This window comes from Bombina bombina, chromosome 1 (assembly GCF_027579735.1).
Source record: "Bombina bombina isolate aBomBom1 chromosome 1, aBomBom1.pri, whole genome shotgun sequence".
NCBI classification, from domain to species: Eukaryota; Metazoa; Chordata; class Amphibia; order Anura; family Bombinatoridae; genus Bombina; species Bombina bombina.
In genome coordinates this window covers 1,047,313,861-1,047,336,868 of record NC_069499.1, presented here as the reverse complement: position 1 = coordinate 1,047,336,868, position 23,008 = coordinate 1,047,313,861, and the positions used below count along the sequence as shown (strand labels likewise).

General features: G+C 37.7%; 1 protein-coding gene across 1 annotated transcript in view; it reads left to right on the top strand.

Moving 5' to 3' along the window:
- SLC12A5 (solute carrier family 12 member 5) overlaps positions 1-23,008 on the top strand; it is a 417,734-nt gene that overhangs the window by 328,848 nt on the left and 65,878 nt on the right. The window contains exon 24 of the mRNA XM_053721935.1: positions 7,804-7,818. Within this exon, the coding sequence (XP_053577910.1) occupies positions 7,804-7,818 (15 nt within the window). The remainder of the gene's footprint in view (positions 1-7,803; positions 7,819-23,008) is intronic.

Sequence of the window (23,008 nt, the reverse complement as noted above, 5' to 3'; positions counted from 1 at the left end):
AAAAACCAAGCGTTCAAACTCCATCCCTTCAAATTTAATGATTTGAGATCCTGATGGAAAAAATGGCCTTGAGAAAGAAAAGATCTGGTTTAAACGGAGGTGTCCAACGTTGGCAACTGGCCATCCGAATGAGATTCGTATACCAAAACCTGAGAGGCCATGCTGGAGCTACCAGCATAACAAACAAATACTCCATATGAATTTTGGAAGAAGAACTAGAGGCGGAAAGAAATAGGCAAAAAGATAATTCCAAAGAAATGTCAATGCATACGCTACTTCCGCCGGAAGATTCCCGGACCTTAATAGGCCCCTGGGAAGTTCTCTATTCAGATGAGATGAAAAACATATCTGGGTAAGAGAGACCATTCTCCCGGAAGAAAAGCTTGATTAACAGAGATAATCCGCTTCCCAAATATCTATACCTGGGATAAAAACCACAGAATTTAGATAGGAGCTGGATTTAGCCCAACCTAATATCCGAGACACTTCTGTCACAACCTAAGGACTGATAGTCCTACTCTGATGATTGACATACACCATAGTAGTGATATTGTTTGAAAAACATTAAACGTCTCTTCTTCAAAAAGAAACAAACTGAAAAAAACTCTGAGAAAGCACGGAGTTCTAAAATATCAAATGGTAATCTCGCCTCCTGAGATTTCCAAACCCCTTGTGCTGACAGAGATCCTCAGACAGCCTCCCAACCAAAAAGACTCGCATCTGTAGAGATCATGGTCCAGGTTGAAAGAAACTAAGAGACCTGTAGAACTAAATGATGGTGATCTTAACCACCAAATCAAGAGAGAGAAATATTAGGATTCGAAGACTTAAAATGCAAAATCCTAGAATCCCTGCACCATAATTCAGCATAAAAGACTGAAAAGGTTCTTTCTATTGAAAATGAGCAAAGGGAATTAAATCCAATGCTGTGGCCATAAGACCTAAAACTTCTATGCATATATAGCAACTGAAAGAAATAATAGAGACTAAAGGTACCGACAAACGGAACACAATAAAATTGTCCCTTGTCTGATAGAGACAAAGACAGAGACACAAATATCTGGAAACCTAAAAAAGGTGACCTTTGTGTGAGGAATCAAGAGCTTTTGAAAAAAAAGATCCTCTAACTATGCCCTGAAGAGCAAAGTGAATCATATGAGATTCCGCATCCTCAGAAAATAATCTGAATGAAAACAGAAAAATGAAAATATGCATTTATTGTATCTAATGAAAACAAATAATGCTATCACTGACCAAAAGGCAGAATAGTTTGAATAAAACTCCAAAACCTAGTTCCCAAAAATGGAACTGGAAGAAATACCCCAGAAGATTCCAGGTCTGAGCAGCGCTTGAACCCCATGGGTGCCCAGCCATGCTTCAACAGTACCCAAAATATATAGGACCGAAACACAATTAAAGAAAGTGTTAGCCTTACTGGAATAAAATCAAAGAAATTTGGACCGAATAGAACCAAATAAATTTCAAAAAAGTCTTAACCTGCCCCTTGCCAGCCAAGCTGGAATACGGCACGTACATCGCAATATTAAGGAGCTGATTTCGAACTGAAAAATGTCCAATTATAAACATGTTACTTGGGAAAGAATTCAGGAATTCGTTCCTTAATAAGAACAACCAAACTAGTATAAGCTTAAAGTTTTAGTCTTAGAACTCAATCTTGAAGCCCAGAGTAACAGTTAAGAATTGAATCCAATTATAAAACAAATAATTGATTATCTTAGAACAAAAGAAATATGGATTTTATAAAAATCACAAAATTCTTCTAGCTAAAATAGCTAAAGACATAGATTAACCCTCATTTGCGAAAATATTCAATAAAATGAAGACACAAATGAAATTATTAGCATGATAGTTCAGTTTAAAGGAACAGACAATACAGTGGACTTGCATAATCAATAAATGCAAAATAACAAGATAAATGCAACAGCACCTAGTCTAGTAAATGTTGTCCCTTAACAATGCTTAAATAAATCATAATCTGAAGCAATTGCAAAATCCAAATAAATCACAGGACCAAGAAAAGTACCTGAAACTAAATAATTTTCCATAAATACGATACAACCAGCTAAAGGAAAATAAATACAATTTTGCTATAGAAACAATAGCATAATTAGTAGGAGTAGAGATAGCCCCAAAAAATTGGAGAACCCTCCAAATTGAATTTAACTGCTGGCAAAGAATATAGTTTAAAACCTTTGAAGAAGGAATAAAAGAAAATTCTCAGCCTATTCCATTCCCTAGTATGGGGAATTGGAAAGAAAACCTCTAAAAACACAGAAGAATAAATAGGCAGAAATAGTGTCAGCTAGTCTTAAAGAACTAGTTACCTTAATATCCAAAATAATCAACACCTTTTCAACAAAGAACAAATGTACTTTAATAAAAAAATAATAAAAAAGTAGATTTGTTAGTGTCAATATCTGATGAAGAAAATTCTGAAAGAGAAAAAATCATCATCAGAGAAGGATAAATCAGTATGTTGTTGGTCATTTGAAACTTCAATAATTAAAAAAGAAGTGAAAAAGACCTAAAAAAATTTATTAGAAGGCACGAAGTCAGACAAAGCCTTTAAAATAGAATCAGAAAAATATTTCTAAATATTTCTTGTACATAAGATGTAAGAATGGCAATATATAAAGCATAAATACTAATGGATTTTGCATGTAAAAGTATATCATAATAACTTATTACAAACCATAGCTAAAGATAAACATTTATAACATTTAAAATAAATGAACTTAGCTTTGGTAGAACTGAAACTCAGTTAAGCGTTTTTCCAGAAGTGGCTTCTGATTCAGGGTCAATCTGAGACATCTTGCAATATGTAATAGAAAAAACAACATATAAAGCAAAATTGATCAAATTCCTTAAATGACAGTTTCAGGAATGGGAAAAAATGCCAATGAACAAGCTTCTAGCAACCAGAAACAATAAACAATGAGACCTAAATATTGTGGAGACAACAATGACGCTCCCATAGTTTCCAAATTTGAAACTGACTGAAAAAAGGCTTGGGCCTTTAATGGATTCCTTGGAAATGTGAACAGAAAAAAAAACCTTCCTTTGAGAGGTTTTGTTCTGAAACCTATCCGATAACCCTGAGCAACTATATTCAGAACCCAGGGATCTGGAACAGACCGAAATGCATAACCTGCCCCCTACCAGAGCCACTGTATTGGGGGCCACACCTTCATACAGACTTCATGCAAAGGGCCAGAGGTGCTTTGATTCTGAGAGGAGGAATCAACTTTCTATTCCTTGTTCTGACAAAAGGAATGAAAACAATTTGAAGGCTTTAGATTTTCCATTGGACTTCTTGTCCTGAGGAAGAAAAGCCCATTTACTTCCAGTAACAATAGAAATTATAGATTGAAAATCAGAACCAAAAAATGTATTTCCCTGAAAAGAAAGCGATAAAAGTCTGGTTTTAGACACCATATCAGCTCTTTTAGAAAGAGCTGCCAAGGACATGTTTTTAACATTAATCCTGATAATGTCAAATGCAGAATCACAAATAAATGAATAAGCACTTTTAAGTATTCCCAAGATATGTTCATTAGAAAACTTCTCTGAAAGACTAGTTAACCAGTAAGAAGAAGCAGCAATAGAGATAGCTGGTATAAAACCTGCTTGCAGAAAGGGCCTTCTATAAAAGGATTCTAATTTCCTATATAAAGGGTCATAACAAGAAGTAATGTCTTGAAAAGGGATAGTAGTAGTATGCTTAGCCAGAGTGGAAATGGCCCCATCTAGTTTAGGGACAGTCTCCCACAGTTCAATATTAGAGGCAGGTAAGGGATATAACTTCTTAAGACTTGCAGAAGGATTACAAGTATTATCTGGCTTAGACCATTGTCTAAAAACTATTTCAGAGACAGCATCAGTTTTAAAGACTAAATCTAAATGGATAAAAGACTCATCCTTAGATTCTTTAAATCCTAAAGTAAGCAAAACCTATTTTAAAAGGAACAGAATATGTTCAACTTTAAATTTTAAAAAAAGAGGATGAATCAGGTTCAACATTAGAAAAAGCAAACTTCTTCTGAAGACACAACATAATTATCTCTAACCTCAGAAGGCATAGCACTAGTATTGTAGATGGTAAATTCTGAACTGACCTTTTAAGGTTACTTGAAGGCAGGAAAGCTGCCAGCATTTTAGAAACAGTAGATTTGATGAGATTTCTAACACCTGGAGCAAAATCTGTAGAGCTCCCCTGTAAGGGACAAACAGAAGGAGCAGTAATACCCATATGAGCAGCATTAGGTTGGTCAGAAATAATTAACATTTTTAAACAGGAGTCACAAATAAGCTGGAGGAGACTCTTCAGCTTTTTTACAATACACACACTTAAAGGGGTACTGTACATTAGATTTTTCTTTGCATAAATGTTTTGTAAATGGTTTGTTTATATCTCCCATCTGGGACTGTTTTTGTAAAAATGTATAGTTTTGCTTATTTTTAAATAATATTGTGCTCATTTTCCGACTCCTAACTAAGCCCCAAAGTTTTAGATTTAAAACGGATGTATACCAACTTCTGTAGAAAGAAAACAGAGGCGCCACAATGGCCTAGTACCACCAAACCAAGTGATGATATATATGAGACAATAGTATACTCACATACCAACTCCTGGTTGTGTAATGGGTCTTTTCATATGCAGGGGAGGGGGGAGTGTCTGCCTGTTCCTGTTTCCTAGCCCCTTTCAGTGGGTGTCCCAATCTTACCTCATCAACACTGCTAAACTGGGAGATTTTAAGTAAGTTTTTAAAAGGTTTTATACTGGATTTTTACATCAGTATCTGTGCATATTCTTCTTTATAGTAGTGTCTATTACATGCAGTTATATGAAAATTGGTGTAAACTGATCCTTTAACATTTGGAGGACCCAGCTTCTAAGGTAGATTTAGGGACAGAATCGGAATGCTATATTATAGCATTAAACTACAATAGCATTAACAATTATACCCCCTTAAAAAAGCTCTTGAGGAAAGGAAAACTTACCCTCTCCTAAAGAAGTGTTATAAAACTTACAGTTTTAAGACACGAAAAGCTGAAATAAAACAGGACATGAGTAGATTCCATACCAGAAGCCTAGGATAGCTCTCAGCTGAATAGGAGGATATGTGCAAAAACTAAGCTGTTAAAAGGGAGATGAGAGCGGCAAAACTCGACGTGAGCAATCCAGAGGGCTCAAGTACGCTAGCTCAATGTGTGCAGATCTGAAGGCCAACAAGCTGTAAAAAGTACAAACTAAACTCTGTGAGCAAAAAATCTGGGAATAATAATATATAGATTCTGTCCCAAGGCTATATATACAGGGAGTGCAGAATTATTAGGCAAATGAGTATTTTGACCACATCATCCTCTTTATGCATGTTGTCTTACTCCAAGCTGTATAGGCTCGAAAGCCTACTACCAATTAAGCATATTAGGTGATGTGCATCTCTGTAATGAGAAGGGGTGTGGTCTAATGACATCAACACCCTATATCAGGTGTGCATAATTATTAGGCAACTTCCTTTCCTTTGGCAAAATGGGTCAAAAGAAGGACTTGACAGGCTCAGAAAAGTCAAAAATAGTGAGATATCTTGCAGAGGGATGCAGCACTCTTAAAATTGCAAAGCTTCTGAAGCGTGATCATCGAACAATCAAGCGTTTCATTCAAAATAATCAACAGGGTCGCAAGAAGCGTGTGGAAAAACCAAGGCGCAAAATAACTGCCCATGAACTGAGAAAAGTCAAGCGTGCAGCTGCCAAGATGCAACTTGCCACCAGTTTGGTCATATTTCAGAGCTGCAACATCACTGGAGTGCCCAAAAGCACAAGGTGTGCAATACTCAGAGACATGGCCAAGGTAAGAAAGGCTGAAAGACGACCACCACTGAACAAGACACACAAGCTGAAACGTCAAGACTGGGCCAAGAAATATCTCAAGACTGATTTTTCTAAGGTTTTATGGACTGATGAAATGAGAGTGAGTCTTGATGGGCCAGATGGATGGGCCCATGGCTGGATTGGTAAAGGGCGGAGAGCTCCAGTCCGACTCAGACGCCAGCAAGGTGGAGGTGGAGTACTGGTTTGGGCTGGTATCATCAAAGATGAGCTTGTGGGGCCTTTTCGGGTTGAGGATGGAGTCAAGCTCAACTCCCAGTCCTACTGCCAGTTTCTGGAAGACACCTTCTTCAAGCAGTGGTACAGGAAGAAGTCTGCATCCTTCAAGAAAAACATGATTTTCATGCAGGACAATGCTCCATCACACGCATCCAAGTACTCCACAGCGTGGCTGGCAAGAAAGGGTATAAAAGAAGAAAATCTAATGACATGGCCTCCTTGTTCACCTGATCTGAACCCCATTGAGAACCTGTGGTCCATCATCAAATGTGAGATTTACAAGGAGGGAAAACAGTACACCTATCTGAACAGTGTCTGGGAGGCTGTGGTTGCTGCTGCACGCAATGTTGATGGTGAACAGATCAAAACACTGACAGAATCCATTGATGGCAGGCTTTTGAGTGTCCTTGCAAAGAAAGGTGGCTATATTGGTCACTGATTTGTTTTTGTTTTGTTTTTGAATGTCAGAAATGTATATTTGTGAATGTTGAGATGTTATATTGGTTTCACTGGTAAAAATAAATAATTGAAATGGGTATATATTTGTTTTTTGTTAAGTTGCCTAATAATTATGCACAGTAATAGTCACCTGCACACACAGATATCCCCCTAAAATAGCTATAACTAAAAACAAACTAAAAACTACTTCCAAAACTATTCAGCTTTGATATTAATGAGTTTTTTGGGTTCATTGAGAACATGGTTGTTGTTCAATAATAAAATTAATCCTCAAAAATACAACTTGCCTAATAATTCTGCACTCCCTGTAGTAATAAATATATTATTATAATTGCACCACCTGTATAAAAGAAATGCAGTTAAATGAGTTTTAACAATTTATACCCACAATTTCCACAACACTTCATGTGATATTTAGCTTAGGTTTATAAAGACTAGGACACATCTGTTAAATAAAACAAAACAACATACCAAAGCAGGATGAAAATGCTCCTGTGCAAAAATCCTGACATCTTAAACCACTGCATGATTTCATGTACCATTCTGCAGATCCAAGGCAGGCAGTGTTGAAATAAAAACAATACTGACAAAACAACATGGTATATGGATGTAATTCTATTTAAAACAAAACAACAACAAAAAACAAACTACAAGATATGAGTTAACTTTAACCAGAGTAGTTCTGAACCCTAAGTGAGATGAAGGGTACATAGTCATAGTGGCAGGATCCAATTGAATTTCTTTTACATATTTAAATACTTGCTCCAGAATGATGCAGCGGCTGACCTTGCTATAATCGATGAACATCAGGAATGAAAGTCTAACAGGGAAATTGAACTGTGGTCACTCTCTTAGGGGGTCTATGACAGAAATTGGAAGAAACCAGGAATTTTCTATCTGCTTTTAATATCCATACAGAAGTTTATTTGTATGACATTTTTTCCTTACACGGACAATAAATGAGAATTGTATTGTATAAGATTATAATGTAGTATTATATATTAAAATATTAATATTTCTGAACATATATTCTGAACAAATCCTAAAACAAGTATAATCTATGTAAAATAATATATACATATAATATGTGCAAACATAAGACTGGAAAGTGACTAAATAAAACACCAATACAAATTATTGTATGATCAAGAAAAGCTTATAACACTCTTTTTTTTTTCTTCTTTCCCTTTTTTTATTTCTTGCGGCATAAAGTGAGTGGGAGAACTTGTAAGTTTTTATTTTAATTTTTTATAATTTAATTAAAGTAAACAGACGATTGGAAAATGTAAAATACAAAAATATAATTAATGTAAAGGTTAGAAATGAATATGTTCAAGCATCATATTAGCAGCTGATAACAAAAAAAGGGCTAGATTTCGAGTGGCATGCTAACTGTATTGCGTGAGCGATATGGGGTATTTTGAAGCTCTTTATTACAAGTTGAAAGTAAATGCATTTGAGTGCAATCAAATTTAACGTGTGTTATCTATATATAACTATAACTGTATATCTATTCCTATAAATATATAGTTATAGATATGTATTTTACATGAACAGTATCATATATATATATATAGGTATATATATATATATAAAATATATATATATAGGTATATTTAATATTCTTTGATGCATTGGAAACAATGTAATCAGAGAGTTTCTGTGGGAAAAGCAAGTCTTCTGTCTAGATTTGTAAATAGTTTACACAAGTTATTTTCTCTACATTTTGTATTTAGTTGAGGATTTTAAACTCGCTTTCGCCTCCCCATAATTTGAATTGTTGTTTTATATATATATATATATATATATATATATATATTATATGGATTATTTAGAATATTTTACAGTATGTATAATAATTTTAAATAAACACGTGCAAGTATGGATGGGTTTATTGCAGTTTTTATGCTCCATTGAAGTCTATGGAGGAATATGTTAATGCGGTCATGATATTCTAAGTCCAAATCTTTGCGGGCGTTTGGTTTTTGCTTGAGTGCAAACTTCTTTTTTCTTACTTGCAATGCGAGCACAACCCGATGTTCACAAAAAGCCTCTGTCTAATATAATTTACCTTTTGAGCGGGAGGGCTAAATTGCGCTCCATTTGTAATCAGGCCAAAAGAAAGCATTAGAAAACTTCAAAAATTAAATGGTGTCCCATTTCATTTTGGTGTCCTTCTGATCAATGCTTCATTCCTTTTTTATGGAAAGCATACTAATGCAGAGGCAAATCCATATAATACTAAATTTCATCCTTCCTCCCCTAAATGGCAGTCAAATTTTGTCTAGCTTAGCCGGAGTTTGCATGTAGTGCTATGATGTTGCCATCCACCACCTTATTTGACCATGTATTGTGTGGAGTATATTAAGTTTTAGAAGATGGAAGTTTTTATTTATGTTATTAAATAAGTATGCAATATTAAATTAACTGTCCTTTAGTAATTAAGCCGTAATTAGCATATGTGCTTCATAAAAATGACATGATTCGTTAGGTGGCACAGACATACAGATAGAAAATGTGGAATTGACAAGCAAATTACAAACAAACAGAGGAGTGTGCGCTGAGTGTAGTTAAACCAAGCTCCTAAATATACCTAAGTATCCCCCACGATAGGTAAAAGTAAAAAAACAGTCAAATCATAAGTTAAGAGCGCCAAAGGCTAAAGGTGTATATAAATATTACAAGGTCTAAAAAGAAGTGAATTACTTCAGTAAACCTAAAAAATACTCATTGGTAGGCAAGAAAAAAGTGCATATGTAGATTTAATTACACTTAATATACAAAAATAAAAACTATAGCAGATATTATATACCTACAAACATTCATAAAAATCGGACGTCTCCGATGTATGCAAATAAAAACAATAGCCCTAAATATTGCCACCACAGAAAGGATAGTCAATTAGGAGAGTCCAGTAAAAAAACGCTGATTTATAACAATATCAATATTTAAAAAACTATATGCTTCCAAGACAGGTTATATGTACTGTTAGCAATCCACGGTAAATGGGTGTCTATTACATTATTCCTTCAGGGTTATATCCCAGTATAGGGGACAGTAAGCTCACAGATTGCTCCGCTTACGTAGAGATTCAGGTACACAGCCGTTGTGGTCACATGTGTGGGAGCTGTCGGAGTACTCCGATCCTATTGGCTGATATTGGTTTCTTTTAAAACCGAAAAAACTTCCCAGCTGATTCATCTTTATATCCTTGCTGTAGTAAAGAACGTATCCGCTCTTAAGTGCAGTTAGCACGCAGGATACCTTGATGTACTTGTGAAAGTTTTTCTGACAGGAATCTTATTCAACCGGCCGTGCCAGAGTCCTTGTCAGTTGTGTAAAACAGACATATATAAATGCAGACACAGGCTCCAGGTGTCTGTGCTAGTTTACCAGTATCTCGGCTTGGTGTCTACCTGTATAAGGATCCCAGCAGACAACTGCGTTCTCAACGTTAGAGATATAGATACTTCAGAATTTATGGATTATTTTTACTGCAACTCGTTAACAAAACCTCAACGCGTTTCTCCCTTCATGAGGGCTTTTTCAAAAGTACATCAAGGTATCCTGCGTGCTAACTACACTTAATAGCGGATACGTTCTTTACTACAGCAAAGATATAAAGATCAATCAGCTGGGAAGTTTTTTCGGTTTTAAAAGAAACCAATATCAGCCAATAGGATCGGAGTACTCCGACAGCTCCCACACATGTGACCACAACGTTTGTGTACCTGAATCTCTACATAAGCGGAGCAATCTGTGAGCTTACTGTCCTCTGTACCGGGATATAACCCTGAAGGAATAAGGTAATAGACACCCATTTACCGGGGATTGCTAACAGTACAAATAACCTGTCTTGGAAGCATATCGTTTTTTAAATATTGGGATTGTTATAAATCAGCGTTTTTTTACTGGACTCTCCTAATTGACTATACTTTCTGTGGTGGCAATATTTAGGGCTATTGTTTTTATTTGCATATATCGGAGACGTCCGATTTTTATGAATGTTTGTAGTAATTCACTTCTTTTTAGACCTTGTAATATTTATATACATCTATAGCCTTTGGGGCTCCTAAATTATTATTTGACTGAATTGACAAGCAAGCTATATATATCATTGCTGACACAATCACGACTAGTGAAGGTGGTGGGTCGGAATATTATGCATCTCTAAAAATATCCTGCTGTTTCCATAACTTTTATAAGTTGTTTTTTTTAATAGAGAAACCAGATCTTTATCATGTAATATATTTCCATTTATTTCAGAATTTAGCTAAACATACTTTACATCATATTAATTTAAAGATTGCTTTCACAATAATATTTAACCAGAAATAAATCACTGAATGACTCATAAGGCCAGATTACAAGTGGAGAAGTATTTATGCTACCGCTAGAGCGCTAACTTCAATAGAAGTAAGCTGTTTGTGTGCGTCGGGTAGCACTCATATTACAAGTTGAAAGTAAACAGTTTTCCCTTGCATGCTAACCTAGTGCGTGTACAAAGATGAACTTATAATATGACGTGCAAAATAATCCCTCATAGAAGTCCATGGAGAAAAAACATAATTTATGTAAGAACTTACCTGATAAATTCATTTCTTTCATATTGAAAAGAGTCCATGAGCTAATGACGTATGGGATATACAATCCTACCAGGAGGGGCAAAGTTTCCCAAACCTCAAAATACCTATAAATACACCCCTCACCACACCCACAATTCAGTTTAACGAATAGCCAAGAAGTGGGGTGATAAAGGAGTAAAAAGCATCAACAAAGGAATTGGAATAATTGTGCTTTATACAAAAAAATCATAACCACCATAAAAAGGGTGGGCCTCATGGACTCTTGCCAATATGAAAGAAATGAATTTATCAGGTAAGTTCTTACATAAATTATGTTTTCTTTCATGTAATTGGCAAGAGTCCATGAGCTAGTGACGTATGGGATAATAAATACCAAAGATGTGGAACTCCACGCAAGAGTCACTAGAGAGGGAGGGATAAAAAAATAAAGACAGCCAATTCCGCTGAAAAAAATTAATCCACGACCCAAATCATACGTTTTATTCTTATAATGAAAAAGAAAAAAACTGAAATTATAAGCAGGAGAATCAAACTGAAACAGCTGCCTGAATAATCTTTCTACCAAAAACTGCTTCAGAAGAAGAAAAAACATCAAAATGGTAAAATTTAGTAAATGTATGCAAAGAAGACCAAGTTGCTGCTTTGCATATCTGATCAACTGAAGCTTCATTCTTAAAAGCCCAGGAAGTGGAAACTGACCTAGTAGAATGAGCCGTAACCCTCTGAGGCGGGGATTTACCTGACTCCAAATAAGCGTGATGAATCAAAAGCTTTAACCAAGATGCCAAAGAAATGGCAGAAGCCTTCTGACCTTTCCTAAAACCAGAAAAGATAACAAATAGACTAGAAGTCTTCCTGAAATCTTTAGTAGCTTAAACATAATATTTCAAAGCTCTTACCACATCTAAAGAATGTAAAGATCTTTTCAAAGAATTCTTAGGATTAGGACACAAAGAAGGGACAACAATTTCTCTACTAATGTCCTTGGAATTCACAAGAAGAGATGGCCAAAAGAAACAACACTTTACAAGAAAGCAATTCAATGACCAAATAATGCATAGGCTCAAACGGAGGAGCCTGAAAAGCCTTCAAAACCAAATTAAGACTCCAAGGAGGAGAGATTGATTTAATGACAGGCTTGATACGAACCAAAGCCTGAACAAAACAATGAATATCAGGGAGTTTAGCAATTTTTCTGTGGAATAAGACAGAAAGAGCAGAGATTTGTCCTTTCAAGGAACTTGCATGCAAACCCTTATCCAAACCATCCTGAAGAAACTGAAAAATTCTAGGAATTCTAAAAGAATGCCATGAGAATTTATGAGAAGAACACCATAAAATGTAAGTCTTCCAAACTCGATAATAAATCTTTCTAGAAACAGATTTACTAGCCTGCAACATTGTATTAATCAATGAGTCAGAGAAACCTCTATGACTAAGCACTAAGCATTCAATTTCCATACCTTCAAATTTAATGATTTGAGATCCTGATGGAAAAACGAACCTTGAGATATAAGGTCTGGCCTTAATGGAAGTGGCCAAGGTTGGCAACTGGACATCCAAACAAGATCCACATACCAAAACCTGTGCGGCCATGCTGGAGCCACCAGCAGCACAAACAATTGCTCCATGATGATTTTGAAAATCACTCTTGGAAGAAGAACTAGAGGCGGAAAAATATAGGCAGGTTGATAACTCCAAGGATATGTCAATGCATCCACTGCTTCCGCCTGAGGATCCCTGGACCTGGATAGGTACCTGGGAAGTTTCTTGTTTAGATGAGATGCCATCAGATCTATTTCTGGAAGCCCCCACATCTGAACAATTTGAAAAAACACATCTGGGTGAAGAGACCACTCTCCTGGATGTAAGGTCTGACGACTGAGATAATCCGTTTCCCAATTGTCTATACCTGGGATATGGACCGCAGAAATTAGACAGGAGCTGGATTCCACCCAAGCAAGTATCCAAACGGCTCTCTCTTCAATAGAAGCCAATACTGAAGAGCTCTGAGAATCACACAGAGTTCCAAAATATTGATTGGTAATCTCGCCTCTTGAGATTTCCAAACCCCTTGTGCTGTCAGAGATCCCCAGACAGCTTCCCAACCTAAAAGACTCGCATCTGTTGTGATCACGGTCCAGGTTGGATGAACCAAAGAGACCCGTAGAACTATACAATGGTGATCTAACGACTAAGACAGAGATAGTTGAATATTGGGATTCAAGGATATTAAATGTGATATCCTGGTATAATCCCTGCACCATTAATTCAGCATAAAAAACTGGAGGGGTCTCATATGAAAACGAGCAAAGGGAATCGAGTCCGATGCTGCAGTCATGAGACCTAAAACGTCCATGCATATAGCTACTGAAGGAAATAATAGAGACTGAAGGTTCAGACAAGCTAAACCCAATATAAATTGTCTCTTGTCTGTTAGAGACAAAGACATTGACACAATCTATATGGAAACCTAAAAAAGGTGACCCTTGTCTGAGGAATCAAGGAACTTTTTTGGTAAAATGATTCTCCAACCATGTCTTTGAAGGAACAACAGAAGTTGACTCATATGAGATTCTGCAGAACTAAAAGACTGAGCAAGTACCAAGATATCGTCCAAATAAGGAAACACAGAGAACCTTTGAAAAGATTCCTAGAGCTGTTGCTAGTCCAGAAAGGAAGAGCAACAAATTGGCAATGCTTGTCTAAAAAAGCGAATCTCAGAAAATGAAAATCATCCGAATGAAACAGAATATGAAGATATGCATCCTGTAAGTCTATTGTGGGCAAATAATGCCCTTGCTGAACAAAAGGCAGAATAGACCTTATAATCACCATTCTGAAAGATGGTACTCTTACATGACAATTCAAAAGATTTTCTTTCTTTGGGACAATAAATAGTTCTGAATAAAGCCCCAGACCCCGTTCCTGAAACGGAACTGGTATGAATACCCCAGATAACTCCAGGTCTGAAACACACTTCAGGAAAGTCTGAGCCTTTACTGGGATTGCTGGAAAAAGTGAGAGAGAAAAAGACTTCTCACAGGCGGTCTTACTCTGAATCCTATTCTGTACCCCTGAGAAACAATATTCTGAATCTAAGGAGTTTGGACCGAATTGAACCAAACAACTTTAGAAAAATCTTAACCTGCCCCCTACCAGCTAAGCTGGAATAAGGGCCGCACTTTCATGCGAATTTGGGGGCTGGCTTTGATCTCTTAAATGGCTAGAATTCATTCCATTTTGAAGAAAGCTTCCAATTAGAAACATATTACTTGGGGAAGAATTAGGTTTCTGTTCCTTATTAAGAACAAAAAACGGTTATAAGCTTAAGATTTACCCTTAGAACTTAAAGGGACATGAAACCCATTTTTTTTTCTTTCATTATTTAGAAAGAGCATGTCATTTTAAACAACTTTCTAATTTACTTCTATTATCTAATTTGCTTCATTCTCTTGATATCACTTGCTGAAAAGCATATCTAGATATGATCTGGATTGGTTGCTGCACATAGAGGCCTTGTGTGATTGGCTCACACATGTGCACTGCTATTTCTTCAACAAAGGATATCTAAAGAATTGGGCACATTAGATAATAGAAGTAAATTGGAAAGTTTTGATTAGACTGTCCCTTTAAGCTTGAGGCAAACAAACTCCCTTCCCCACAGTAACAGTTGAAAGTATTGAATCCAACTGTGAACCAAATAATTTATTACCTTGGAAGGAAAGAAAATAGAAATCTGGATTTAGAAATCAAATCAACATTCCAAGATTTAAACCACAAAGTTCTTCTAGCTAAAATAGCTAAAGACACAGATTTAACCTCAATTTTGATAATATCAAAAAATGCCATCACAAATGAAATTATTAGCATGTTGAATCAATTTAACAATGCTAAACAAATCATAATCCGATACTTGTTGCGCTAAAGTTTCCAACCAAAAAAAGATGAAACAGCTGCAACATCAGCCAAAGAAATTGCAGGCCTAAGAAAAGGACCTGAAAATAAATTAATTTTCCTTAGATAAGATACAAGTTTCCCATCTGAAGGATCTTTAAAAAAAATACTATTTTCCATAGGAATAGTAGTACGTTTAGCAATAGTAGAGATTGTCCCATTAAATTTTGGGGATCTTTTCCCAAAACTCCAAACTAACTGCTGGCGAAGGATACAATTTTTAAAACCTTAAAGAAGGAATAAAAGAAGTACCAGGCCTATTCCATTCCCTAGTATTAGTATTGGAACTGGAAAAAAACCCTCTGAAGTAACCACAGGAGGTTAATAAACAGAATTTAAATGTTAACTAGCCTTAAACTCAAGAGGACTAGTCTCCTCAATATCCAATATAATCAACACTTTTTCAACAAAGAACGAATGTACTCCATTTAAAATAAAAAAGTAGATTTGTTAGTGTCAATATCTGATGAAGGATCTTCTGAATCAGATAAATCCTCATCAGAGAAGGATAATTCAGTATGTTGTTAGTCATTTGAAAATTCATCAACTAAATGAAAAGTTTAAAAAAGACCTTTACATTTTATTAGAAGGCAGGAGGGATGGCAGACAAAGCCTTCTGAATAGAATCAGAAAAATATTCTTATAAATTCCCAGGTATATCTTGTACTTTAGATGTTAAAAGAATAGCAATAGACAATGCATTAATACTGATGGACATTTTCTCTGCATTACAAACCACAGCTAAAGATAAAAATTCATAACATTAAAATAAATTAACTTAGCTTTGGTATGACTGATATCAGTCAGCAGGAATCCAACAGTGTTTTCTGATACAGGAACAGTTTGGAGACATCTTGCAAATGTAAGAGAAAAAACAACATATAAAGCAAAATATCAATTTCCTTATATGACAGTTTCAGGAATGGGGGAAAAAAATCCAAACAGCATAGCCTTCTGACATAGAAAAAAAGACCAGAGGCAAAAGGAATAGGGTCTTAAAATAATGAAAATATTTGGCGCCAAGTATGACGCACAACAAACAGAAAAATATTTATTGGCACCAAAGAAGTCCGAAAACGAAACACTTGCGTCATAGATGACAAAACCTCGTGAAAGACTCAGCACCAACTAAGACGCCGGAAATGACAAATTTGCGGCACGAACGTAATATATATATATATATATATAGTATATACACACAGACACATTATTATATATAGGTATAGATATATACAGATCTATGTATTTATAAATAGATATTCCTATATATAACACTTTATTAAAGTGAAAGTAAATCCTAGCGTTTTACAAACGCTAGGATTTACTATTGAATCAAATAAAGGGGACTTTCATTCAAGAAGTATAAGAAACTTCATGCAGAAAGCTCCTTTATTTGTTTCAACCGATCACAGTTCTTGGCTGCTACAGCAGCCCACAGCTAAACATTTATTTTGCTAAGAGGTGACCTTTTAACCTCTTAGCCAATAGCCGTGCGGTAAATCCAGCTTGGCGCCGATGGGAGACCCGGATTTACCGCATGGCTATTGGCTAAGAGGTGAAAACGTCACCTCTTAGCAAAAATTTTATTTAGCCGTGGGCTGCTATAGCAGCTAAGAACAGCGATCGATTGAATCAAATAAAGGAGCTTTCTACATGAAGTATCTTATACTTCATGAATGAAAGTCCCCTTTATTTGTTTCAATAGTCAGTCCTAGCGTTTGTACAACGCTAGGATTTACTTTCACTTTAAATATGAATATTGCATACATATGATTTTTCATCTACTTGACTGCAAAGTAAATACACACACACACACACATATATATATACACACATACATACTTATAAATACATCTGTACACACATATACACAAACATATACATCTTTAGACATATCTCTATGTTAAAGCCCTTTGTCTGCCTTTTTTTTTTCTAACACCTAAGAGCTCATATCTTTGAGCCCTTATAAAATTTGTGTGCAATTTTTAAAAATCTTTTTTTATTATGAGTGTATCTGTCTTTTTTGATGTGTTTTGTGGCACTTTTTTGTTTCACAAAACAGATAAATAGAGCTCTGAGGACGCGGTAATCATTCTAGCATAAATCACGATTGCGTTCAAGGGATCGCTTTTACTTTCAACTCAAACCTGACGCGTGCAAAGACTCGCGATAAACCCCTTTTCCTTTGCGAGCCACTTATTATCTGGCCCTTAAGATGACAACTATGGACACATATTTTTACTGACACTATTATCTATCTTTACCACACCCCTATTTATAATTATTATAGTAATAACTTTATTGTTGAGAACAGTTTAAAAAGGAAATTTCATTCTCCTCTGCATAAGAAAATCAGCATTATAATTTTGAAATATACAAAGAGATAAAGAGTATCTCAGCTCATTAGAAACAGTAGCTCTATAAGGCAGACATTTTTTCCAGATACTGCTTCCTTAGAATAAGGGGAAGGCTTTTATATCTTAAAATTACCTTTCTCCAACATAGGTGTGTCCGGTCCACGGCGTCATCCTTACTTGTGGGATATTCTCTTCCCCAACAGGAAATGGCAAAGAGCCCAGCAAAGCTGGTCACATGATCCCTCCTAGGCTCCGCCTACCCCAGTCATTCTCTTTGCCGTTGTACAGGCAACATCTCCACGGAGATGGCTTAGAGTTTTTTAGTGTTTAACTGTAGTTTTTATTATTCAATCAAGAGTTTGTTATTTTAAAATAGTGCTGGTATGTACTATTTACTCAGAAACAGAAAAGAGATGAAGATTTCTGTTTGTATGAGGAAAATGATTTTAGCACCGTAACTAAAATCCATGGCTGTTCCACACAGGACTGTTGAGAGCAATTAACTTCAGTTGGGGGAACAGTGTGCAGTCTCTTGCTGCTTGAGGTATGACACATTCTAACACGACGATGTAATGCTGGAAGCTGTCATTTTTCCCTATGGGATCCGGTAAGCCATGTTTATTACGATGGTAAATAAGGGCTTCACAAGGGCTTATTAAGATTGTAGACTTTTCTGGGCTAAATCGATTCAGTTTTAAAACATATTTAGCTTTGAGGAATCATTTTATCTGGGTTTATTGATATTATAATATCGGCAGGCACTGTATTAGACACCTTATTTCTCTGGGGCTTTCCCAAAACATAAGCAGAGCCTCATTTTCGCGCCGGTGTGGCGCACTTGTTTTTGAGAGGCATGGCATGCAGTCGCATGTGAGAGGAGCTCTGATACTTTGAAAAGACTTTCTGAATCAATGCTCTCAAATTGGCTAATTCTTTCACCCTAGACGCCACTTTGCAATTGGCTAGGTTAGCGGCTAAGAATTCTGGGTTTGCTATTGTGGCGCGCAGAGCGCTTTGGTTGAAATCTTGGTCGGCTGACGCGTCTTCCAAGAACAAGCTACTAAACATTCCTTTCAAGGGGAAAACGCTGTTTGGCCCTGACTTGAAAGAGATTATCTCGGATATCACTGGGGGTAAGGGCCACGCCCTTCCTCAGGATCGGCCTTTCAAGGCGAAAAATAGACCTAATTTTCGTCCCTTTCGTAAAAACGGACCAGCCCAAAGTGCTACGTCCTCTAAGCAAGAGGGTAATACTTCTCAAGCCAAGCCAGCTTGGAGACCAATGCAAGGCTGGAACAAGGGAAAGCAGGCCAAGAAGCCTGCCACTGCTACCAAGACAGCATGAAATATTGGCCCCCGATCCGGGACCGGATCTGGTGGGGGGCAGACTCTCTCTCTTCGCTCAGGCTTGGGCAAGAGATGTTCTGGATCCTTGGGCGCTAGAAATAGTCTCCCAGGGTTATCTTCTGGAATTCAAGGGACTTCCCCCAAGGGGGAGGTTCCACAGGTCTCAGTTGTCTTCAGACCACATAAAAAGACAGGCGTTCTTACATTGTGTAGAAGACCTGTTAAAAATGGGAGTGATTCATCCTGTTCCACTAAGAGAACAAGGGATGGGGTTCTACTCCAATCTGTTCATAGTTCCCAAAAAAGAGGGAACGTTCAGACCAATCTTAGATCTCAAGATCTTAAACAAGTTTCTCAAGGTTCCATCTTTCAAGATGGAAACCATTCGAACTATTCTTCCTTCCATCCAGGAGGGTCAATTCATGACCACGGTGGATTTAAAGGATGCGTATCTACATATTCCTATCCACAAGGAACATCATCGGTTCCTAAGGTTTGCATTCCTGGACAAACATTACCAGTTCGTGGCGCTTCCTTTCGGATTAGCCACTGCTCCAAGGATTTTCACAAAGGTACTAGGCTCCCTTCTAGCGGTGCTAAGACCAAGGGGCATTGCAGTAGTACCTTACCTGGACGACATTCTGATTCAAGCGTCGTCCCTTCCTCAAGCAAAGGCTCACACGGACATTGTCCTGGCCTTTCTCAGATCTCACGGCTGGAAAGTGAACGTGGAAAAGAGTTCTCTATCCCCGTCAACAAGGGTTCCCTTCTTGGGAACAATTATAGACTCTTTAGAAATGAGGATCTTTCTAACAGAGGCCAGAAAAACAAAACTTCTAGACTCTTGTCGGATACTTCATTCCGTTCCTCTTCCTTCCATAGCTCAGTGCATGGAAGTGATCGGGTTGATGGTAGCGGCGATGGACATAGTTCCTTTTGCGCGCATTCATCTAAGACCATTACAACTGTGCATGCTCAGTCAGTGGAATGGGGACTATACAGACTTGTCTCCGAAGATACAAGTAAATCAGAGGACCAGAGACTCACTCCGTTGGTGGCTGTCCCTGGACAATCTGTCTCAAGGGATGACGTTCCGCAGACCAGAGTGGGTCATTGTCACGACCGACGCCAGTCTGATGGGCTGGGGCGCGGTCTGGGGATCCCTGAAAGCTCAGGGTCTTTGGTCTCGGGAAGAATCTCTTCTACCGATAAATATTCTGGAACTGAGAGCGATATTCAATGCTCTCAAGGCCTGGCCTCGGCTAGCGAGGACCAAGTTCATACGGTTTCAATCAGACAACATGACAACTGTTGCGTACATCAACCATCAGGGGGGAACAAGGAGTTCCCTAGCGATGGAAGAAGTGACCAAAATCATTCTATGGGCGGAGTCTCACTCCTGCCACCTGTCTGCTATCCACATCCCAGGAGTGGAAAATTGGGAAGCGGATTTTCTGAGTCGTCAGACATTGCATCCGGGGGAGTGGGAACTCCATCCCGAAATCTTTGCCCAAGTCACTCACCTGTGGGGCATTCCAGACATGGATCTGATGGCCTCTCGTCAGAACTTCAAAGTTCCTTGCTACGGGGCCAGATCCAGGGATCCCAAGGCGGCTCTAGTGGATGCACTAGTAGCACCTTGGACCTTCAAACTAGCTTATGTGTTCCCGCCATTTCCTCTCATCCCCAGGCTGGTAGCCAGGATCAATCAGGAGAGGGCGTCGGTGATCTTGATAGCTCCTGCGTGGCCACGCAGGACTTGGTATGCAGATCTGGTGAATATGTCATCGGCTCCACCTTGGAAGCTACCTTTAAGACGAGACCTTCTTGTTCAGGGTCCGTTCGAACATCCGAATCTGGTTTCACTCCAGCTGACTGCTTGGAGATTGAACGCTTGATTTTATCGAAGCGAGGATTCTCAGATTCTGTTATCGATACTCTTGTTCAGGCCAGAAAGCCTGTAACTAGAAAGATTTACCACAAAATTTGGAAAAAATATATCTGTTGGTGTGAATCTAAAGGATTCCCTTGGGACAAGGTTAAGATTCCTAGGATTCTATCCTTCCTTCAAGAAGGATTGGAAAAAGGATTATCTGCTAGTTCCCTGAAGGGACAGATTTCTGCCTTGTCGGTATTACTTCACAAAAAGCTGGCAGCTGTGCCAGATGTTCAAGCCTTTGTTCAGGCTCTGGTTAGAATCAAGCCTGTTTACAAACCTTTGACTCCTCCTTGGAGTCTCAATTTAGTTCTTTCAGTTCTTCAGGGGGTTCCGTTTGAACCCTTACATTCCATTGATATTAAGTTATTATCTTGGAAAGTTTTGTTTTTAGTTGCGATTTCTTCTGCTAGAAGAGTCTCAGAATTATCTGCTCTGCAGTGTTCTCCTCCTTATCTGGTGTTCCATGCAGATAAGGTGGTTTTACGTACTAAACCTGGTTTTCTTCCAAAAGTTGTTTCTAACAAAAACATTAACCAGGAGATTATCGTACCTTCTCTGTGTCCAAAACCAGTTTCAAAGAAGGAACGTTTGTTGCACAATTTGGATGTTGTTCGCGCTCTAAAATTCTATTTAGATGCTACAAAGGATTTTAGACAAACATCTTCCTTGTTTGTTGTTTATTCAGGTAAAAGGAGAGGTCAAAAAGCAACTTCTACCTCTCTCTCTTTTTGGATTAAAAGCATCATCAGATTGGCTTACGAGACTGCCGGACGGCAGCCTCCCGAAAGAATCACAGCTCATTCCACTAGGGCTGTGGCTTCCACATGGGCCTTCAAGAACGAGGCTTCTGTTGATCAGATATGTAGGGCAGCGACTTGGTCTTCACTGCACACTTTTACCAAATTTTACAAGTTTGATACTTTTGCTTCTTCTGAGGCTATTTTTGGGAGAAAGGTTTTGCAAGCCGTGGTGCCTTCCATTTAGGTGACCTGATTTGCTCCCTCCCTTCATCCGTGTCCTAAAGCTTTGGTATTGGTTCCCACAAGTAAGGATGACGCCGTGGACCGGACACACCGATGTTGGAGAAAACAGAATTTATGTTTAACTGATAAATTTCTTTCTCCAACGGTGTGTCCGGTCCACGGCCCGCCCTGGTTTTTTAATCAGGTCTGATAATTTATTTTCTTTAACTACAGTCACCACGGTACCATATGGTTTCTCCTATGCAAATATTCCTCCTTAACGTCGGTCGAATGACTGGGGTAGGCGGAGCCTAGGAGGGATCATGTGACCAGCTTTGCTGGGCTCTTTGCCATTTCCTGTTGGGGAAGAGAATATCCCACAAGTAAGGATGACGCCGTGGACCGGACACACCGTTGGAGAAAGAAATTTATCAGGTAAACATAAATTCTGTTTTTTTCCCTTCTTCTTCATTTAAAGGAACAAGAAAACCAACATTTTTCTTTCATGATTCAGATAGTGCATAGATTTTAAACATCTTTCCAATTTACTGCCAATGAGAAGAGGCATATTTGTGCAGCCCCCAATGAGGGCATTGCTGTTGCTGAGCCTACCTAGGTATTCTTTTCAACAAAGGATAGCAAAAGAACAAAGCACAATAGATAATAAAAGAAAACTGGAAAGTTGTAAAAAAAAAAATTATGCTCTGAATCGTGAAATAAATGTGAGTTATTTAGATGTTTATGGAAACCTCAATATCTCAGCTCAGGATGATCCTAGCTCCTTGGGGGTGGGGATAATAATGTCTAGATCAGTGTTTCTCAACTCCGGTCCTCAGGACCCTTAACAGGCCAGATATTCATTATATCTTAAAGGGACAGTAAACCTACAAAATAATGTTATATAATTCTGCACATAGTGCAGAATTATAATTAGTTTAGCGCCAACTTTATACATCAAAGGATTACAAAGATATTTTATTCCAAAGTTAATTTTTCCTGAACGCCGCTCCTGACTCTACTGAGCGGGTCTTTCTTTACATAAGCGCTTCATGGTCACGCTGTCTAGTCACAGCATGCCAGATTGAGCCATTAAACTGAATGTAGCTCGCTCCTGCAACCAGACATTTAGTTTAATGGCGCAATCGGGCGTGCTGTGACTAGACAGTGTGCCTGCGAAGCGCTTACAAAAAGAAAAACATAATTTATGCTTACCTGATAATTTTATTTCTCTTGTGGTGTATCCAGTCCACGGATCATCCATTACTTGTG